The sequence below is a fragment of the Lissotriton helveticus genome, chromosome 2_1 (assembly GCF_964261635.1).
Source record: "Lissotriton helveticus chromosome 2_1, aLisHel1.1, whole genome shotgun sequence".
Taxonomy (NCBI): Eukaryota; Metazoa; Chordata; class Amphibia; order Caudata; family Salamandridae; genus Lissotriton; species Lissotriton helveticus.
In genome coordinates this window covers 2030911093-2030934725 of record NC_136059.1, presented here as the reverse complement: position 1 = coordinate 2030934725, position 23633 = coordinate 2030911093, and the positions used below count along the sequence as shown (strand labels likewise).

General features: G+C 43.9%; 1 protein-coding gene across 1 annotated transcript in view; it reads right to left on the bottom strand.

Annotated features, from left to right (window-relative positions):
- Positions 1–23633, bottom strand: part of LOC144820356 (rap guanine nucleotide exchange factor 6-like) — a 754449-nt gene that overhangs the window by 489143 nt on the left and 241673 nt on the right. The window contains exon 2 of the mRNA XM_078677919.1: positions 5839–5909. Within this exon, the coding sequence (XP_078534045.1) occupies positions 5839–5909 (71 nt within the window). The remainder of the gene's footprint in view (positions 1–5838; positions 5910–23633) is intronic.

The following is a 23633-nucleotide window of genomic DNA, read 5'->3' as shown; positions in this document are numbered from 1 at the left end:
TAAAATGATGGCGCTGCCGCGCTTCCTTTATGTGCTCGAGAACACACCGACCTTAGTGCCTCCGGGTTATTTCCGGAAGGTTACGGGGACGTTGGCGGGCCTGCTGTGGGGAGATCGACCAGCTCGTATAGCACATGTCAAACTTAACAGAAGGTGGTACGACGGTGGAATCGCCCTGCCAAATATACAATTGTATTATTGGGCAGCACAGCTTAAGATTATTAATCAATGGCTGCACGCTCCACAGGACGACCCGGCGTACCGTGCGGACAGGGCCCAATTAGGCACACACAGCTTGTTGGCACCACTGTACCGCAAAGGGAAGGTATCCAAATTAATAGGACCCACTAGGCACACGGTGACATTGTGGCACAGAGCCCAAGTGCGACTGAAATGGGAGGGAGTCATTACAAAACTGACACCGCTATGGGATACAGAGGCCCTGGGACACTTACGCCACACCAAGGGATTCACCCAATGGGACAACATTGGAATTTCAACGGTAGGGGATATGTGGACAAGGGAGGGAGTGGTCCCGTTCTCGCACCTTCAGCTACACTACGACCTACGTCCTACAGAAACGTATAGATATGTACAGATCAGGTACGCCCTACTGGCGATTATCCCGGCGAATACCATTCTGCCGGAAGCCTCACCACTTGAAGATCGCCTACTCACTGACTTCATGCAGGAGGGCGCTACATCCCTTACGTATCGTAAACTGTTGAATAACTTGCCAGACCCCCTAATAAAACTGCGTGAAAAGTGGGTGGAAGAGATAGGAGACATGGAGGACTCAGACTGGAACGCGGCGCTGGCAATCTCAGCTAGATTCCGCCTGGTACAACTGAAAATTTTGCATAGAATATCTTACACCAGGACTACATTGTTTAAACTACACAGAGCGACGCACCCCCTTTGCCTTCGAGGGTGTGGCTTAGAGGGCACGTTCCTACACACACTTTGGGAATGCCCCGCTATGGTACGGTACTGGCAGCAGGTGATGCGCTCCATCTCGCAGACATTGGGAGTGTCCTTAACACCCGACCCACGTCTATGTCTGTTGAACATATGGGGCCCAAACGACTTAACACATCAGGGTAGATTGTGGGTTGCAATAGGCACAATGATGGCCAAGAGAGATATAGCACAGAGGTGGGGGGCGGCAGAGTTGCCATCGCTGTCGCAGTGGTGTAGAAATATGGATGCGACTATGATTACGGAGCGGGCGGTATATCAGATGAGGGCAAATCCCCGCAAATGGAATAAAATTTGGCTGCCATGGAACACCTACAGGGGCGATCTCTGTGACCCTTTAGAGGAAGAAGATATAGATAGTTCGGGGGATGAGATGGAGGATATTTGAGTGCTTGGGGTTGTGGATGACTAAGGATGATGGAGGGAGGAGGGAGGACTGGAAGTGGGTCAATTTCCTCGCACCATACCGGATCCAGGAGGGGAGTGTGAATGACGTATGCGAGAGTAGCCGAGAATGCCGTAGGGTTTGACGGTACTTGGACCGTGGATGAGGTCACCCAGTTAATTACTGAGTCATAAGTTGAGTTGTGTTGTTTAAAACTACAAAAGCAGGACGGAAATTATTTTTTGAATGTAAGAGTAATGCACACAATTGCCATAAAAGTATGGAGATCCGCTGCCGGACCGTTGGTTGTCGGCTGAATAGCTGTGTAAATTTTACTTGATATGTACAGTGTTGGTATCGGCCGGCCCCAGGGTTGTAGGCACAATATTGTACACTAACAAACTGTCAATAAAGTCTTGCATTTAAAAAAAAAAAAAAAAATACTTCAAACTGAAATAAGAATGCAACTATCTGCCTTCCATAAACAAGGGCAGTTGTTATACCCTGTTCCTTCCATGGCACATGTAACACACGCAAAAAAAAATAGCTGCTGATGGGGCTCAAGAGGACATATTACCATACAATTGGTCACCTAAAAACAAATTCCAAACCAATTTACAAATGGGCAGCAATGAATAACACATCATATTCTCTAAGTAATCCCAATGTGTCTTTTAGGTGCTCTTTTCCCTGAGTGAACTGCCAATGAACTCAACAGGTGTCGTGTACTTCCTATAAATACATAGGATCTGCACGTTTGAAGGTAACAAACTAAGGATTGGTGTCTAGACCTTATCCGGATAGCCCAAAAGGATATGTTAGCCTTTAGACCAGCAAGTTCACAGTGCCACCATAAGCCCCCTAAGCGTACAAAGGAGAGAATAGTTTCTGGCAACCATTGAACATGACAACCCTTGCCCCTTCAGGGATCGTGGAAACAGTGCGGTACTTTTCTGCAGCCCCTTGCTAACAAAGTCCAAAAAGACCTCGTCAGGGGTAGTAAGTGCTATATAAATACAGTGACAATTATAATAATGGACTTTGTGCAGAATTACTGGACAAGCTACAACACTACTAGAGTGCCTTTCCCAATTAGGGTTAATTAAAAATAAATGTGGCTGTGGGTTTATTTGCAAGCTGAGATCATTAGGAAGAACGGTCCGCACTTCCAGGGGTACTAAGATGATATTTTGATATGGACACACATCAAGAGTTAAACTGTATCAGGCTACCTGGTATTTTCATGGGCAGTCCAGTTAGATTTCCATCTCAGACTGAATTGGACATGTCCTATGAACATCATAATGCTACTCAAATGCAATTAATGCTCATTTGTTTTACAACCTTCAGATTTATGTTGCTCACTCCAGAGTGCATAGAAAATGGGCTCACAAGGCAAAATTAGATATTCAGAAGGCAGATGTCCAGAAGGGAATCTTCCTCCCACCCTTCCTCTTCCCTCGTCCACAGACTCTTGTGTCACTTTACTCACAGTCTCCATGAATGCCAAGGTCCCTCTCCCTCAGTGCCAAAGTAGCAAGTCACATACCATTTCACAAGGCATGCTATCTACAGTGACCCTTTTCATCAACAGTGGCTTAGTCACAATCAACAACAAAGCTCTCAGAATCCAGTGGATACCAAAGTCAAAGCCCCCCAAACCCACTCACAATCACAACCTTCTCAATCGATCACTTTCTGGTTGGTGCTTTAACGGGGACTCTCACAGAGAATGGAGTGGGAGACATCTTGTTAAAAATACTCGTCAGCCCCTGCATGCAAAAAATTCAAATGGAGGACTGTATGGTAACCTGGGTGGTCAGAAGTTCTTTGATTTGGTATGAGAAAGAAATAAGGGTGTGCTTGCTTGGTGCAGTAACTGCTGTGCCTCTGTAGAATGGAAAAGGTATTGGACGTTGCTAAAAGGCCCACCACCTGTACTGCAGCGGTTTATCAGCTGCATATTCAGTCGAACATGCAAACATTCTATGGCACCGGGAAAAGGAGGTACACTTGGGAAACACACAATAAATAAACAGTGAAAAGTGCTGTGGCTTCTAACATACATTTTTCCGAAACGGAAGAACATACTGTTCTTCCAATAAGAGAGATAGGTTGGTGGTAGTAAAACTGATGTGGACGATCATAGCTTGAGAGACACAACTGCCAACTAGAATATGAAAAGACAGCAGAGTATCAGAACGTGATATAGACACTGAGAGGCAAAGCCTGAAATCAAAAAGCACTGGCTTGATACATTATTTTTTTTCAAGAGAGGCCTAGCATCATCAAAATGGAAACAAGAGAGTGGTCTCTTCCCTCCTAAAGAAAGTCAATCATGCCACAGAGGATGTCAACAACTACTGACATAACTCTCTCCTCAATGGGCTGCGATAACTGAAATATTTGCTGTCAAGCAACTTCCGGGTCACCTTGAAGGTGCTGCTGCTTTGGACATCTGTCAGGCTGGCCTTTGCCCTGGTAGTGGTACAAAAACACAGCTGTTCAGAGATGGTGGTAGATAGATTAGATTTAGAATGAGGACAACTACGATGGGTTCTATACTGCTGATGAAAAGACCCAGACAAATCAACTTGTTGAGGTTGATACCTCTATTAGCTTAAAGGTGGTACTCTTCTCTCTTAGATGAAAGATCTCCAACACTTTCTCGCCTGCCTTTTTCATTCTGAGATTTTGTCCATTTATCGTGATTGTAACAGAGTTCCTTTCAGACCCGCCTCTAGCCTCTGGCCTTGCTGTTAAGATTATTTGGCAGCTTTACATGGAGGATACCCAGAGGCTTGTTCTACTGCATCAAACGTCGTCTGTGTTAGCTTTGCCCCATGACAGACTCTTGGCCAAAAACAATAAAGGAGTCATAGCTTCCTACACTCAAATTCCAACATAATGGAGAGAATACTTGTGGGAAAAGACAGCCTTTGGTGGGATGGCTCTCTTTGGCCAGACACTATGAGTGACCTCCTGTATCAGCACCTGTAATGAAATATCTAATAGCACTTAACGAAGGGCTGTCTTTTAAGTGTCATAATAAGCTGTTCTTCGGCCTTCCTCCTTACACTTTTGTCAGCTGCAATGTGTGCAGAACTTTGCAGTACACATTGTCATGATGCTGAAGAAAGGTGATCCTGTGTGCCCTGGGTTCTGAGATTGTTTAAAGTTGTCTTACGCAAAAGCATTTAATGGTCAGGGTCCTTTACGCTTCACCATTCATGTTCTTCATCGCAAGATGTCCAGATCTCTTCGATTTACCACTTGGTCTCTCCTCCATCTCTTGCATCAAAAAGATTGACGATCAGCCAACTGGATTTTATGAGAACCTTAAACATTTCTGATGCATTGGAAATATTTTTTCTAGCATCAAGAAGCCATTTGTTGGCGTTTACTGTGCTTTAGAAATGTTTTTTAAAAACACCTGAGATTAGGCTGGAAATGAGGAAGAAGACAATGTTCAATCAGAAAAAGAGAGAGAGCTAGTAGCAATCAAGCAGCACAAGACATACATAAAGGCAATCAAAAACTGGACACGAAACAAATGGCCAATCAAGTAGTTATGTGTGAGATATAGTGAGAGACAGGCAGCTGCTAAATAAGAAATCAGATCAATTTTGGACAATACCTTAGTGCAGGAGGTCTAAACGTATATTATTTTCTCAATTTTTGCAACCAATATTTTGGAAAGAGATCCCTCACAGCCACCATTTAGAAACGTGTGTGACTACACTTTTTATGGGGTGTCGTAGGCACAGCAGTGTAAATAAACGGGAACAATACATTCCTTAACTATGTAGATCCCCAAGGTGTTTTGGTCTTTTCAAAGGGGCATGTTCGGGTCTCACCCGCCAAGCTGATGTCAAAGGTTGAGAACGGTTTCTTCTGGCGAGAACTCCGATTAATAAGTACATTTATAAAACTACTTAGTGCAGCTGTGAAAAGTGTAGGCTCTGAAGGCCACAGTGCACACAGCACTTTTCAAGCAACACAAGGTGGTATATTCTGTAAAGGGCACACTTGTTACTTCACTGCAGCTGCACAGTGCTTTAATTTGAGCCAAGAAAATGCCATACTTCTTCACCTCTGTCAAACAAAACTTCTCACCCCCTTAAACATCAGCTATTCAAATATAAGAAGCAGAATGACATGAATGAGAAAGCCTGCTGATGCTTTTCAAATGAGTGCTACTTGGTATATTTCAGCTATTCCCATATTTATCTTAAGCATGTAAATAGGTTGATCTTACTGCCTCTATGTACAAAAAATCCTGATAAAAAGCTTGTCAGTGCTGGAAGGCAATAGCAGTTTAATTGCAGGGAGGAAGAAAGGCGCTGAAATCAATATTATGCTATTACTGGCAGCTTTGCATGGACAAAGCCTGAAAACCAGAGGAACCTGGGCAATCAATAGACTCAAGGCAGTGCATTCATAGGTGCCCTTCGCTGGCGCGCTCAGGTGCCTACCTCAGCTGATGCTCCCTCAGATTGGACAAGGCTTCCATTCCATGGAGGTACGAGTACACGATCTCCAGGTCCTGCAAATGACAAACAGGTGTCAGTCAGTGACGTAAACGCACTCAAAAGCACATGGCATTGCAAACAAGAGAGATTTCAGTATTTTCTATATAGGCACCATGGTACCTTTCAGGCACTTAAGGGCGATTTGAAATGCTTTGAGGAGAAATGAGGGTGCAGGAAAAGGTGCAGAAGTAAGGATGGGTGAGTAAAAAGAGGGCACAGGCGTAGGGATAAGGATGGGCCGGGGTGAGTGACAGGAGTGGCCACAGAGAGCGGTGGAAAAATACGTGGGGAAAATTACAGGACTAGGTATGGGAAGCAGTGCAAGGTATCATGGTGTGAAAGGGAGGAATGAGTAAGGGGTGGATAGAAGTGTATATGGAGAGAATGGGAGCAGTGTGTTATAAGGTGGGTGTATATATATGAGGAGAACGAAAAAGGGTTATAAGGTGGGTGTGTGTATATGGAGAGAATGGGAGCAGTGTGTTATAAGGTGGGCATGTATATATGGAGAGAATGGGAGCAGTGTGTTATAAGGTGGGAGTGTATAGGGGAAGAATGGTAGCAGTGCGTTATAAGGTGGGTGTATATATATGGGGAGATTGAGAGCAGTGCGTTATAAGGTGGGTGTGTATATATGGAGAGAATGGGAGCAGTGCGTTATACGGTGGGAGTGTATAGGGGAAGAATGGGAGCAGTGCGTTATAAGGTGGGTGTATATATATGGGGAGATTGAGAGCAGTGCGTTATAAGGTGGGTGTGTATATATGGAGAGAATGGGAGCAGTGCGTTACAAGGTGGGTGTGTATACGGGAAGAATGGGAGCAGTGCGTTATAAGGTGGGTGTATATATATGGGGAGATTGAGAGCAGTGCATTACAAGGTGGGTGTGTATACGGGAAGAATGGGAGCAGTGCGTTATACGGTGGGTGTATATATATGGGGAGATTGAGAGCTGTGCGTTATAAGGTGGGTGTGTATACGGGAAGAATGGGAACAGTGCGTTATAAGGCGGGTGTATATATATCGGGAGATTGGGAGCATTGCGTTATAAGGTAGGTGTATATACGGGAAGAATGGGAGCAGTGCGTTATAAAGTGGATGTGTATACGGGAAGAATGGGAGCAGTGCGTTATAAGGTGGGTGTATACATATGGGGAGTTTGAGAGCAGAACGTTATAAAGTGGGTTTGTATACGGGAAGAATGGGAGCAGTGCGTTATAAGGTGGGTGTGTATATATATATATATATATATATGGGGAGTGTGAGAGCAGAACGTTATAAAGTGGGTTTGTATACGGGAAGAATGGGAGCAGTGCGTTATAAGGTGGGTGTATACATATGGGGAGTTTGAGAGCAGAACGTTATAAAGTGGGTTTGTATACGGGAAGAATGGGAACAGTGCGTTATAAGGTGGGTATATATATATATATATATATATATATATATATATGGGGAGATTGGGAGCAGTGCGTTATAAGGTGGGTGTGTATATGGGAAGAATGGGAACAGTGCGTTATAAGGCGGGTGTATATACGGGAAGAATGGGAGCAGTGCGTTATAAAGTGGATGTGTATACGAGAAGAATGGGAGCAGTGCGTTATAAGGTGGGTGTATATATATGGGGAGATTGAGAGCAGTGTGTTATAAGGTCGGTGTGTATACGGGAAGAATGGGAACAGTGCGTTATAAGGCGGGTGTATATATATGGGGAGATTGGGAGCAGTGCGTTATAAGGTAGGTGTATATACGGGAAGAATGGGAGCAGTGCGTTATAAAGTGGATGTGTATACAGGAAGAATGGGAGCAGTGCGTTATAAGGTGGGTGTGTATATATATATATATATGGGGAGTGTGAGAGCAGTACGTTATAAAGTGGGTTTGTATACGGGAAGAATGGGAACAGTGTGTTATAAGGTGGGTGTATATGTATGGGGAGATTGCGTTATAAGGTGGGTGTATATATGGGAAGAATGGGAGCAGTGCGTTATAAAGAGGATGTGTATATGGGAAGAATGGGAGCACACCGCTGTAAAGTGGATGTGTATACGGGAAGAAGGGGAGAAGTGCGTTATAAGGTGGGTGTATATACATGGGGAGAAAGAAAGAGCATTATATGGTGGGTGTATATATATGAAGAGAATGGGAGCAGTGCGTTACAAGGTGAGTGTATATATATATGGGGAGAATGAGAGCAGTTTGTTACGAGGTAGGAGTATATATATATGGGGAGAATGGGAGCAGTGAGTTATATGGTGGGTGTATATATATGGGAAGAACAGAAGCAGTGCGTTTTAAGGTAGGTCTATATACATAGCGAGAATGGGAACAGTGCGTTATAAGGTGGGTGTATATATATGTCGAGAAAGGGTATTGAAAGTGTGGGAGTAGAGGTGACAGTCAGGGGAGTCTGAACAGAAATAAGCAAGGTGGTAGCAGTGGAGCAAAGGAAGGAAGCCCAAGTGGGTAGAATGCGAGGGGGTGCACACAGTGTGGAGTAAAAGGAACAGAAGAGTTTAAGTAGACAATATATGTAGAGTAACGGTTGGGAGAGCAGGAGGAAGCAGCCACGAGGAAGGAAGGTGAGTACAGATGGCTGGAGCAGGAGAACAGGGCACATGGGAGGGGTTGAAATAAGGGAAGTGAAGAAGAGGAGGTGTGGTGGAAATAGAAGAAAAGGTGGTAAGTGGGCAGCATGTGTAATAGAAGTGAAACAGAAATACAGATTTGGAGAGGCAAGGTGGGAGCACACACAGGGAAATGCATACCAAGGATATTAGCTGCAGAATGTGTCACAACTGCAAGTATGGCAGATCAAGTGGAGAGTCAGAGAGGGAAAAGGAAAACACGATATGGAATAGTGGAGCAGGGGAAACTGGTCAAAAAATGAAAGCAAAAAATGGGAGAGGACAAAGAAAGAAAAGCAACCAAAGGTATGGATCACAGAAGGAATGAAAGCAACAATGAGGAGCACAAATAAAAGGTACAATGTGAGAAATTAAATATAGGCATAATAGGAGAGGGCACAGAGAAAGAAAAAAAGAGCTTGAAGAAGGGACAAATGCAACACAAAGTAGTCTGTGGCTGCTTTACATTATAATCCATCCTTTCCTGTTAAGGACAGTTAACTTCAACGCAAATATGTCTACATGTTTCAGCACTGACTTCGGTATTTATTGTCACTCTGGGTATATAACAAATATCAGTCCGACAAAGAGGCGCATCAGCTAGGAAGTGCAACCCAAAAGGCCAGGTTGTCACATCTGATCTGCAGTGCCCGCCACACATTTCGAAAAGATGCCGCGTGCGGCCCTGCGTGCACTTCACTCATGAGTGGTGGTGACAGCAGCTCAGGCACGGTGACTCTGATTCGCACCGACACACCAGGAATGGAAGACTGCTCCTACCTCACACGGCGCTCACGGCTCAGCAGGCGTCTACTGAAACACTATGCAAGGTAAGGCTGAAAATGGTTTAACTCCAAAAAGTGAATTACATTTGGGCCAATCTATGTGCTACCAATCAACAGCTGATGAGATGTGTGATGAGGCAGTATCATAACAAATCTTGAGGGGGCCCCCCCTGCAGGGTACGTGAAGGGGCCCCCTCCGGACTCAATCTAGAGCTCCCCAGCAGAAGTGCGGTGTTGACGGGGCCCCCTGGAGGGTGAGGGCCCCCCCACACCGCGGGGGCTGCAGGGGCCTGTGTTTCGCCCCTGTGATGAGGTGGCCTTCAGCCAGATACTGTTGTGTGAGGGTACAAACTAGTGAGTGTTCGCATGTATAAATATACCCTGGTGAAGAACAATATGGACACTTTTCGCCCAAACACAGGAGCAAACTAGAACTGAAACGTAAGAGGCAAAAAGGCAATTTCTAACATGCATTGGCATAGCCAATAGGTTTTCACATTAAGGACCTATCAGCTTTGCCAAAGCCTTTTTGTGATGCTGTACACCATCAGCAAGGTGCTATGCAGCATGACCAAAACTAAAAAGTGTGATGACATGCTGCAGCGGACGCATCATTTTGTACTTTTTGTAGGCACATGCATGTTTGATGATGTGGACATGAGTCGTTACGTATTGTCAGCTACAAAAAGATGCAGGAATCATTTTTATTTTATTTAGTAATCCGAGACAGATCAGTTATTACAGAAATAAAAAAGAAGCAACGATATAGCACTTTTTTAAGCGGATGGGCTGGCACCAATTTACTGCCAGATCCTCACTGCCCCTGCCCTCCCCCAATTCCCAACAAAAAAAAGAATGAGGCATGTGAGGCGGCAACAGTGGAGTAGGTGGGGGAGGGACAGCAGCATATGAGGGAGAGTAGCATGGGGTGGGCTACATGCAAGAGTGCGAGAAAGCAACACAGAGCAGGGAAGGCAAGGAATTTGGTGGGGGAAGCACACAAAAGAGCGTGCAACACAAGGGAGACCAACACTGGGCAAAAGGGCAGTATTTGGCAGGAGGTAGAAGTACACGAGGAAGACAGATGGAAAACACATGCAGTCTCATGGAGTGCATGTATGCATAAGCAAAAAGAAACAGGTATTGGCAAAGCCAAGAGATCTCGCCTTTGGAACCAGTGGGCTTTGCCAATGTTTTTCTGGAATAATGCACAACATGCTGTGCAGCAGGACTCACTCAAGAAGAATAAATAAAACACCCTATGAGATGACTGCCTGCAGAATTTTGTACGCACATGCGTACAAAATGACACAGGATTTTTAAAAAAAATATTAATTTACCAATTAGAGTTGGATCGGTACTTAAAATGAAATAAGTGGGAAGAAACAGAGGGGCACAGGTGAGGGGAAGCAACATGGGGGTATGGGTGGGGGGGAGCAGTAACAAAGGGGCCTGGGTGGGGGGGAAAGCAACATGGAGGGCGTGGTTCAGGAGGGGGGAAGAAAAGCAACCAGGTAAGAAAGAGAAGAAAAGCAAAAGGGCAAGAGAGTGAGGAGTGCGGAGGGACAAAAGTAACTATAAGAGAGAGCAACGAGGAGCAGGGGAAGAAGCACAAGGACAAGAAAGCAGTGCAGGTGGGAGAAGCACGCAGGTGAGAGAGAACAACACAACGCATAAAGGAGAAGAGAAGCACACTAGTAATATAGAAGAAACATATGCACTCTTATGGACTGCTTAAGAAAAAAGTTTTTAAAGAATCCCTAAATGTGATTAGACAAAGGACACGAGCAAATTGGGAATGCTCCAGAGGCCAGGCAAATGTAACCAGGACAATAAAAACTGTTGAATAAAGGGCAGGCAAATGAGTGACAGTAAAGCCGACCAATGTAAGAAATGGGCTGTAGCCCCGTGTAAGTTCTTGGTAAGCAGACAATAAATCTTTTGCAACCAGACAGCGTGTGCTGTCTGGTAGACTCAGCCTAAAAATTAATCCAATTTAAGAAGATTGAAACATTACCAATCAATTCTTCAACAATACATATCGGTTGCATTCACTGCCCTTCAGTAGTTATGGCCTTTACAACTTTCTGTATTACTTAAGCTCCATGGTCAGAAGGGTCACTTCCCACCCATTCACCTCATCACTATTCCCTATTGTGTACTCAGCAATACTCTCACTCCAGTTGGCTTGTTGCCACTAAGATTTCAGAAACTGATCAGGAGTGCAAGTGGTGGTCCTTACTTCTACTAAAACAGGGCATGACTGTAAGCACTTCACAGACGGACCCACTCAACACTTAAACAAAGCATAGTCAGTGAAAGGTAGGGAGAAAACGTGAATTCGTCAGCCAGAGACAGTATATCATTAGAACCGGACCAAAGACTTTCAAATGGGCCAAAGACTTTCAAATGGAACAAAGATAGGAAGTGCATTATCCAGAACACACAACACCTGGAAGCCACATCATTATCAAGTCGAGAATAATCCTGACCACGTGTACAGACCTGGAGCATTGATGATGGCATGTCTGAAAGTACAAAGAGCCACAAACTGAGAATCTACAGGAGGCGCTTATCTTCCCTCAAAACTTTCTATATTGAGGTTTCCTCACGACTCACCTTGAAACCTGCATGTTCAGATCACTGAGAGAAAAGTATGCAAGGTGTAGTAAATATTACCTCACAAAAAAAACAATGTCATCCAACGGTGTGGAGAAAAAGTGGGAATCTGAAAGAGAGATGAGAGTTCCACGTTAACTTCACGCCCCGTCCTCAAATGCAGCCATTTGACGAGGGATATCATGGAACAATCTAGGGAAAGGCTATAGATACGGATATGCCTGTGGTTGATGGCCTTCAGTGTGAATTTAAGTATTGGGCAGATGTCTTTCGAAGATGAAACCATTTTTAAAAATCTATTACACTTTTTTATTATTTGGGGTTCTACAGTGATGTTACCAATGGCCTTTATGTCATCAAGGACGTAGTACCCCAGTCATGGATTTTCTTTTAACAACATAATATATTCTGGGAATTGTAATCCTGTTTCACTTCAGTTTATACAATAGACACCACACCCCTGTAAATAAAGCTTTGAAAAAGAAAGACACGACTGGAGCGTTTTGAATAAAAAGTGGAGTCTATAGAGTGGAAAATAATGCACAAGCGCTCAGGGTGGGATTGGACTTGATTAATTAGAGTTATTTCCGCTTGCCCTCCAAAAAATGTCTTCTATTTTCGGGTATTTGCTCTACTTTGGAAATCATTTGTAAGTTTTTATGGCGAGATTTAAAAAAAATAATTAAACCATATAAAAACATTCTGACAAAGCAGGCCCATGGTCATCTGATTAAGTAACATCAGGAAAGAATCTGTCCCAACCAGTTCCAAATAATGTCTCACGTGAACTTTCCACCCAAACGTTTGCTCCAGATCTGAATGACTCTGTGCAGAAGTGCCGCTACACCTGGTCACAGCAGGAAATTAAAGTTCAAGAACTAATATTGGAAAGGCAGAACGATATGGCTCAAATTGAACCCCAAGAGGACAAAGCTCAAAGACCAGCACTGACACTTAGGCGGGCACTAACTTATGTTTTCTAACAAACCTAGAAGTTTTGCAACATAATGGGCAAACTTCCAGAGCAGAAAGTTTAAAAATCCAAAGTTGGAGAGTAATCCGCTCCGAAGCGAGGCACTACTGAGCGTTGCTAATCTTGACATGCACCAGTTGGTATAGATGCCAGCAACGCTTTACTCTCTTTTCCCCACCCCCTCTTGGTTATGCACACCAGCTGTCTTTGTTTTGGAAGTGGTAATACATACCATTAACACAGCTCCAATTATCTTGAAGAAATACCCGGCAGAATGGAGATCAGACAATCTCGCCAGCAGACCCTCCAGTCCAGATGGCGGGATATTTCATTAGGAAATATCCGGCAAAACGCCCAGACAGTGAGGACAAAGCTTCATAGTAATCCTCATGAAAGCACGCTTACGATACATTACAACTGACAGCCCGCCTGCACGTCACCGGAGAATGTGCTGCTTTAGAAGGGGGCTTCCAACGTGCTTTGTCACACTGCAAGGTGCTGAGAGAAAGTCTCCTCAATGACTCAGTTACCAGGAAGGAAACTTGAATACCAGCATTCTGAAGGCCCGAATGGTACATTTCCCAGTGTGTGGCTTCACTACCTTATGCTGAATAAACAGTGACAAAGGAAGGTAAAGTAAATTAGGTAAGACTTTATCACAAAATTAATAGGACAGCCAGAAACAGTGCACTGAAAGAGTGTGCCTGTCTGCCTGTGGGGAGGGAACGCACAGAAGTGCATCAGCGGAGAGAACACAATCACATTGTGTGCACAAGAGTGCACCACCATGGCGCAGAGGAGGAGGAGAGTGGTTGTGGATGGTGGGTGTGGATGTGGGTACACCTTAACACGGGGTGGGGTGGATCGGTGGAGACCGTATGCCAGCCCATCATGAAAGAGTGCAATTCAGCACACAGCAACAAGGAGGACCCTACCACCTTATTGGGAGGGGGCGCCTCCCAGCACACAAAAAAACCACCAAGGCACCCCCCAAAATGTTTCACAATTATTTTATTAAACTGCTAGTGTTTAAATATTTTTGGACTTATTTAAACATTTCAGTTAAGTTTTGCCACCGTTGTAAGAATGCAATCAAATACATGATTGCTTAACAGTCTATTTCAATCAAGGGAGAATGTATCCCGTGTGTAGTAGTAACAGGGTCTGTGAGTCTGTAAAAACCCTAAATCACTAACTTTACAAGTGGGAATGACGATATCTTTGGAATCTCTACCTCAGTAGTTAGCTGAGTAGTGCCATCTTTGGGTCTTTTCCGCCTGAGTTTCCAGTTCTCCAGGCCATGTTTACTCCTCCACCCGGAGTGAGACCTTCTGGAATGCTGACAGTCGTGAAAGGCTTGTAAATGAGTGAAAATTAAAATTGCCTCTTTTCCTGTTTGTTGAATTTAATTAGGCAGGAATAGGTAAAGTTTAATAACAGAATCTGTGCTATGGTGGACAAGTAAGTGATCTAAGACACCTTGTGGTCATTCATGAACGGTCAACATGTTTCGGCCCCTTATTGCTTCTATAGATCGGTGGGCCTTCTTCAATGAGGTGAGACAGGGGGCACCTATTAATATTGTACCATGCTCCCAGTCTTTTTTCTAGTTTTTCCACAGTTATAGGTACAGTACTTACCAGTAACTGCAGTATACAATGAGATAATACACTCATTCTTGAAGAAGGGTATGGGAACCTACTTACCTGTCACAAGCGAGTTACACTTACTCACCCCCATTCTGGGCCTGAAGAAGGCCCACTGACCTATAGAGGCAATAAGGGACCGAAAGATGTTGACCATTCACAATTGACCACAAGGTGCGGTATATCACTTACTAGTCCACTATAGCACCGATTCTGTTTTTAAACATTACCTATTCCTGCCTAATTAATTTCAACAAACGGGAAAAGAGGTCATTTTAATTTTCACTCATTCACAAGTGTTTCACAACTGTCAGAATTCCAGAACGTCTCCCTTCGGGTGGAGGAGTAAACACCGCCTGGAGAACTGGAAACTCAGGCGTAATAGACCCAATGATGGCACTACTCAACTAACTACTGAGGCGGAGATTCAAAAAATACTGCCATCCCGAACTGGTAAATTTAGAGTGAATGAGGGTTTTTACGGACTCACAGAACCTGGTACTACTAGACACATGATTCATTCTCCCTTGATTGAAATATATACCCATGAAAGTCGAATGGATCTCTACTTCTCCCTCCCTCTGTATGATATATGAGTGCTTAACATACTACTCTGTTCCGGCAGGCCTTACTAACTGCAAAAGTATCCACAGTGTGATTATTAAAAATGGGTGGTAGTGGTTTTGAATGATATTTGGTGTCCCTTCCCTTCCTAATGCCAGAAACCGGTCCTGGGAAGCTTGATTCCGGTCCAGGGAAGACATGGCTTGGCAGTTCGGGCTGGACTGTTCCCATGAGGCACAGGGTCAGACTGATTTGCATATGGCCATGTCTGAACTGGGGTGGCGGAGTGAGCTAAAGAACGGTGATGGATTAAACCCAGATCAGTTGACTGGGGGTGAGTGTTTGTATTGTCAACGCTCCGTCCATCACCACCTTTGGTTTTTCTTTGTTCGTCCCTTCCCTTCTGACACCTTCTCCCTGCCAGGATATAAATGCCAAAAGATGCTAGAGATGGCCCATTACAGAGCGGCTTACTGCCTCTCGTTTTTTTTCTTCTGCAGACTAAGCACTATTATCAACTTAACGTTTCTTTTGGCCAGAGCCTGGCGCTCCCCCTGTGATCTCTTGGGGCCCTCCTAGGGTGGTCCACCCCCCAGTTTGAAGACCCCTACCTTATGGGGTGATGACATCAGTGCCCTGTGGAGAGACGGCACTGGTACTTTGCAAGAAAAAAGGAACTATATGCACAACAGCATAATGCTGTTAAAGACACTGGCACACTGTGGATAAAGCGAGCCAGCATCCACGTAAACATTGAATCAGCACATCATACAGAGAATTGTATTGTATTGTAATTGCATTTATCTAGCGCTTACTACCCCTGAGTGTGGAAGCACGGAATAAAACAAGGTACTTGGCACTTCTTTGGAAGAGGAAGCCAGAAATGTAATAACACCAGATTAAGAGCCGACTCGCCATTATACCAGCCCTTCGTTGCAAGCTGTTTGCACATCAGGTGTTGAATGCTAGCAATTCCTGGGGAGCATTTCATTGAAGGCACACAAGCAGCTCTACATACATAGGACACACTACACTTCTTAGGGACTCTTCATGGGAAGCTCACAAGCGGAGCAGTCTATTGAAGCAATTTTGGGAATGGATCAGAAGTACTACATATGGAGGATTTGGGAAAAAGGCACAAATACTTGAGAGCCCAACCATAAATCCCACTGTTACCTTCCCCGATGGTTCCAGAATAAAAATGAGGGTACATGCTTAAAGGGTGTCAATCATGGCCTCTGTACCAGCAACAAAGCACCTCCACAGGCTTCAAAGGGTACTGTGGGAAAAATCCTGATGCGTCAGCAGTTCTGATGGCTTCTCCACTAACTCACCAGGCTCAGAGGCAAGCACATGTTCCATGATCAGACCCTGATATGGAGCTTTCTGGACGCTTGAGCAGGCCAGCAAGTGAAAGCTTCTGTAGACTGCGATGTATTTATTATTTCCAGCTGTGGAACCTCCATGTTCTTAAACTGGCTAACAGCCATGTTACTGTAGACATTCCATGTGTTCGTTGTTGGTCCACCGTGATTGTCTGGACTGAAACACTTGGAGTTTAGATTGCCTGCTCTGTTTTAATGACTGATTGCAACATGCATTGGCAAACCCAATAGGTTCCGACTTTGTGAAATCTATTGGCTTTGTCATGGTTTTTTTTTTTGCTGGTTTTTTTAAGACTCGGTTTTCTGGGCTGTGCAACATGGCTTAAAGAAAAGAAAATACAAAGCACTGTGATGCGGTCAATAATGGCCACATCATAGTGCCTTTTTCTGGACTTTAAAGACATGTTGCACTGCAACTCGCTCTGCAACCCAACACGTAAAAACTAAAAAAACATTTACAAAGCCAACAAATTTTGCACTAGCAAAAATCTATTGGCTTTCCCAATGCTGGTTTGCGGTAGGCCCCTGCTGGCTTGCCAGTCCAAAAAGCTTACAGCAATGCGGCAAAGAGTTTGCAGTGCTGAGCCAGTCATTTGCACTGTGTTCCTGGTGTCAACGTCCTCAAAGCCTTGAATTTCCTTAACAGATAACATGTGAAAACGTGATTTTCACTGGTTCTGCCATTGGTAGATAGTGGGGAAGATGTGAAATTCTTGTATTGTCTTGGAGTTTTCACATACATGGTATGCTAGTCTGTAAAACGTTTCTATATTGTGGCAGTCATTTCCGATTTCCTTCCACTGCCATGAGAGAGTCCCTATAAGATACTACAAAAACCCACATAGACTACTTATGTGCTACCGCAGTGCATTATTCATTAATTATAACATATCCTTGTAGCTATTACTTTTTTTTTTTATTGAAAACAATAAAGTTTGTTTAAACTAAGGAGTAGTGCAGGGGCAACACTGGGGAGGGACAGGAGACAGTTTGCAGAGATGCACTCTTCGAAGGTACATGTCCGAATGTAAAAAAAAAAAAAAAGTACATGCAGGAGCCACTGGAAGGACAATGACCGCAGACAGAAAGTGGTGCTAGGTCAATGATCCGCGGCAGGGACAGAAGCCCCGAAAGAAAGCGGGAGGAGGTGAGCAGTCTGGAGGCAGCAGAAGACATGACCAATAAGAAGCAAGGAAACAAGAGTGGCGTGGCAGCCACCCAATGGTAAGTATTGGTAGGTAATTGTGGGCTCAACGTTTATTTTGAAGGTTTTGTTTTTGCTAACAATAGATCTCCCTGACAAAGCATACGGAATGTTCAGGTGAAACCTAAAGATGAACAGCATAACTACTGACTGGCTTCAAAAGGTTTAACATTGGATCTATTGACGCATCTAAAAAAAAAAGAAGTACTTCCAAATTTTGATGCAAGGAATTGTATGTGCACTCACAAAAAATAACTAAAGGGCTACACTTGGTTATGTGTTGTACCTTCGTTCTTGACAAACACTTAAAATCAACATCTAAAGGTGAAAATAATTCTAGGTGTATAAATGTCACACATAATTTTTAAACCGATACAATAAAGACTAAGAGCTTTTTGTAAACTTGAACTTGTAAAGCACGCACATCCAACCTTTAGAGTTGAGCAGGTTTTACGGAAATATCCATCTACACCATCTTATTGTACTCACTCACTAGGATGGCGACAGATTACCAGGTTCATAAATCCATATTTTAAACACTGTAGATGCTAACAGGATTTATAGGCTAAGGCAAGGGGTTAAAATATATACTTTGTGTGGTTTTCAGGACAATTTACAGCTAGTGCCGTGGGAACTGTTGCAATCGGATGACTACACCAAATGATAAGAAAACATTAACATAAGGTCAATTTGCTGAGTTCTTTGCCTCTGTCGTGGCCAGGGTCATGCCACGGCACTGGGAAGAAAAGTCTTACAGTGGACTGCGAAACCTTCTATTTGCAAGCGACTAGACCATTACCACCAGGAATATTTAACAGAAGTACAAGACGCTGCTTAGGATGATTTAGTGCACACAAGTATGCCACAAACTCCAAAAATAGGTGCCTAAAATAACACAAACTGAAAAAGGAAACTATGGCTTAAAATAGCACGTCATAGTCCCAAACAAACTTTTTTCCAAATTTTTGGTAGCCACTAAAAACCCTCGCAAGAACTCTATCATCCAAGATTGGGAGGCCTCCTAAACTTGCTGTAGAGATTATTGTGCAGGTGTTTGAACCAATAAAGGCGCCTTCGCTTACCACTGCAAGACGTGGTTTGCCAATGCAGCGCCTGGCAGACACCACTCTACATAGTAGTAAAAGGCAGAGCTCGCGATTCTGCAGCCCCACGTGACATGAGATTAGGCCCCAGCCATCAGCTGGGAGAGCCTGGCTGCGTCGCCGCTCTCGGCGCCTCCCCGGGGGCTGTGCGCCTTGGACGGGCGGCTCGGCTGTAGCAGCCAGCGCTTGCATCTCCTTCCCGTTGCCACGGCAACGCAGGCTGGATGCTGCAGCAAGAAGCGCTCCCAGGGAGCTCCGAGTCTATTAGAATCAGCGAGCTATGCAGAGCAGCACAAAAGCCGAAATGACAACACCCCCCAACGAAGGGCTGACTGGCCATCAAGCACCGGAAGAAATGGCGCAAAAGCCGGCACCACGAAGACACGTGCAGGTCTTAGCCGGAACGCACTTATTGTCACAATTTCAAAACAATCGCACTTTAATTTACCTTGGTTCGGTTGAATTCATAAGGGGAACCATACTGAGACCGGGGGAGGAATTATCCATGTTCAATGTCTTGACAGTTTTGATAAGGTTTTGGTCCACGTTAATTCAGAGTCCGTGTAGCTCTGCAAAGCATAATGGCACGCCCTCTAGGGATGCACGTTTTAGAAAATCATCTCGTTGCAAAAGATCAATGCAATATTAGAGCAAAAAAGATCGCACATTTTCCTAACAAAAAACAAACTCACGCACGTCAAAGTGAGTGCATTTTCAAATCCACAAATAACATTTTATTAAATAGAGTCATTTTACTGCACCTGCAACTGAGAATCGGAAATATTTCAATTCCTACATCACATGTTCCTACCTAATAAGAACTGGTAACACGTAAAGCCGCAACTCCAAATCCTCCCTTAACCGTTTCTGCTGCTGGTATCGTTGTGAGTGCTTATTTACAATACGTTGCACCGTATACCCCGACAACATTTCTACACTGTACTCCACACTGTGTATGGAATTTATACGTTTGCAAGGAATCCACTGAAGGATGCACAGGCCCATATCTGGGGAGCCCTCTTATCTGTGCACACCACTTTGCTGCATCTTGTCATCCATCCACTTTCTATACAACGCGAAGGAAATAAAAAAAAAAAAAATTATTTACATCTTCATTCCTTAAAAAATGGACGTAATAATCCTAGCCCCAAGTACCAGACACCAAAACAACACGTGGCCAGTGCCATAAGGTAACTTCTGCACAAGCTGCAAAGTTTAACAGTAATTTACTCCAACCCAAACACCTTATCTTTCCAAAACTTTAGTCTATCAATTCAAAATTTTAACAAAAAGTGCCATATTTGGATCACAGAGCTTCACCAAACAGGGTATGGTTTGTGCTGCTGTGCTGAAGATCAAATCAAAACCAAGGGCGTGCAGTTCCTCTCAAACGGTGGGGGGGGGGGGGGGGGGGGGGAGGGGAGGGAGGAAGGGAGGAAGAACGCTTTCCAAGTATTCCAAGTTAAAGGAAAAAGCTACAATACAAGCAAGTGTCCTCACCCATTCTGAAAGGGGTCATACTTTATAATTTGAGCATGCGCCTTGTTGGGCTGGCACTGCAATGCCCGACAGGCACCTACTAGAGGGCTCTTTGCCGGATATCTTTTAAATGCCGCAGGTGAAGTGTGGGTGTGGGTTGTGTTATAAATTGTATTGTAATTGCCTTTATATAGCGCTTACTACCCCTGACGAGGCGTCAGAGCGCTTTTTTGGCAAGTAGCACGCTACTTCGGAACCCATAAAGGATTAGTGGTTAATTAGTAAAGTGAAAATATGAAAGTAATTTGAGTGGTGGATATCTTAGTCAGTTATATGGATTGAGAAGGATACCGGAGGGATAGAAGTAGGAAAAAGGTTTGCATTATATTGTGCTTGCTACCCTTGATGGGGTGTTGAAGCACTTTTTCGGCGAGTAGCACGCTACTTTGGAACCCATAGCATTCATGGTGAATTAGTATAGTGAAACATGAAAGTAATTTGAATGGTGGATATGTTAGTCAGTTATTTGAATTGAGAAGGATAGCAAAGGGGTAGAAGAGGTAAAAAGTAGTGTGGTGATTGGAGGTGGATTAAAATGGGTCCAATGATGCTCTGTATCAGAACATTTAAATCAAAATACTAACTACCCTAAGTAAAAATGTGGTGCTCAATTAAAATATAATGGTCTTTATTGAGCGAGATGCATCAATTGGTTGTATCATGTGGTCAACATGGTTCTTACCTTTGCATATCCACACAGGATGAAGTGGCAATTCTTCAGGACCTAATATTATACACCAACACTACTTAGTGACTAGATTCAATAGGTAGGCCTAAGTAATGTAGTAATCAGTCACACAGCAGGTCGCAAAGCGCAATTGTACCTGGACCTGGTCTGAAAATAACCCTCATTAGTGCTAGGTAGGACCCTAGGAGGATGTAGCAGAGTAAAACGCTTAGTCCCGCCTTGGACGAGGAGCGGTGTCCTCTTTTCGACCTACCCCTGCTCTTCTTCCTCGAGGAGTAGTGCTGAAGATAACATAATTATTTCAATTTTATGGGGGTCAGACAAGTATTAAGATCCCCTTCAGTTGACCAGCAAATTGTTAAAACCTTGACAGTAGCGTGAAAATGGGTTTATATTCAATACACACTCTATACCCACACGTTCCACATTAGTCAACCATTTGGCACAAATCTCTTTAAAACACTGCAAGGCACGTGTCCTATTCCAACTTCTAATTTTTCTACGAAATAAATGTAACAGACATGTGGTGACATTTCGTGATCTTTTCTTCATAGAAAACTAGGCACTAAACGCAAACTGTGTGCAAATATGAGGATTATTCACCATAGTTCCATTCTATTTTCACAAACCTGCAATAACAAAGCACACTAACAAAAGCCATAAACCTTGATTTGGATACACTGATGACTCAACTTTCTTGACTGTAAAAAATTGAAGGGCTCAATGCTCTCTGCAAGCAAATTTAAGTCTGCAATAAAAAAAGATGCTGTCACTTGCAAAGAGCAGGACAGGAATCCATTGCCGGCCTTCACCTAAGTGGAGAGGTCTCTTCAATGACTAAAGATGTGAATCAATCTGTGACGATCCTCAAAAGCAGGTTTGTAAGGTTTCAGACTGCATTAGTGCTACAAGCTATGCTAATGAAGGATTATGAGCACTATAAGTTTGGAGTAGCTGAATAATTCCACTACGCCGCTGAAGTTTGCAGAGTTTTGCACACTCCGCGTTCCACTTGGAATGCGCAGTTCTGAAAAAACTCTTCCAACCGCAACATGGTTGAGTTTTTTTCTCGCGGGCGGCTTGTCAACATGAAGTTGGCGAGCACAAGCAAGAATTTGTATCCCCTAGCCAGTTGTCAGATGCTAGAACACCTCCCAGTGAGATTTCTCAATATGGGCAGTTGTGGCAGGTCATGAACGTTTGCATTCAGAAAGCTGCTGTTACAGTAGAAAATCTGCTCTAGCAGTAGAAAGATGCAGCACCCCTAGTACGATCTTCGGGTGCTACAAATTTCTCAATACGGACGGTCGTGGCAGGTTGCGACCGTTTGCATTCAGAATGCTGCTGTTACAGTAAGTAGGAAATCTACTCGAGCAGTAGAAAGATGCAGAGCAGCGTCCTCTGGCACAACACATGGTGCAGTCCGTGCCAATTTTACAACGCGGAACAAGGTCCCAGAGCTAAAAATCAGTGCGACGTGCCAAATTTCACCCGCGGAATCTCACTGAGTTTTTATGTAACTCTACAGAATTCGGCAGAGAGAAACTCAGCGAGTTTCGCCCAATCCTACTATAAATACAACTAAGATAACAAAATAACAGTGGGGGAAAGCTTGCAATGCTGCTTAACTCACGCAACATTTCTCCCACTTTATGCACCTTTTTTTGCTGAGAACAAACAATCACCCAGTTATTCATCAAGTGACTGAGTAACAAGAAGTCATCAGTACTCTCAAGAGAACGTTCAGTTTAACCATGTGAAAGATAGAGCAATACTCTATGAGGGCGCAATAATTATTAACACTTTCTCTGCCTTGATAAAGTCGACAATACAAGCAACAGTGAAATGTGGATGACCTATATTTAAACCCACTTTGCTTAGCGGGCGATAACTCTTTCTCTTCACTCAATTCCACAGGTACTAATATAGCAATTTGGCAAAAATGTCAAACAATTAATCCGTTAGATAAATGATGCATTAACTTTCTCACTATACTTAGTCCTCCTTTTTGGATCAGGGCCACGGCATGCTGCCATTCCAGGAGCTTGAAACTCGCTTAATAGAGCCAACCTTGGAAATTAATTTTAAATGCTATAGACAGACCGAGCTGGGTCTACGGCGCAACAGAGATTTCTCTCGAGTTGTCACTACTACTGAGGATCTTACTGGTTTCTTCAGCAGGGCAAAAAACACAACTCCAGAGTGGCATGTGATGCCTGAGGTGGCTAGATTCTTGGCCACTTAAGTTGGGGGTATTGCATCCGATAGCCTACTAGGACATGTGGCGGTTTTAAAGATGATGTGGCTGGAGGGGAAGCCAGTATGATTCACTCCATGATCGGGTGGTGTGACTAAATGTCTTAAAGCCATTGATGAGACACGGTGCAGTGAATACGTTGTTTTGCTCTTGGTAGACAGCCTGTTTTCCTGTGCTTCTGGCAAAGTGGGTATTGAGTATGGCAAGTGGCATGAGTTACGGTGTGCGCTGGGTGCTGCATACCGTCAATTCCGAATTTTAGAACTTTTTAGGGGTTGTGTTCACTGAAATATAAAAACAAGCATTTACAATGCAATGGTCTCGGCATTATTAAAGGTAGAGCTATTGGCA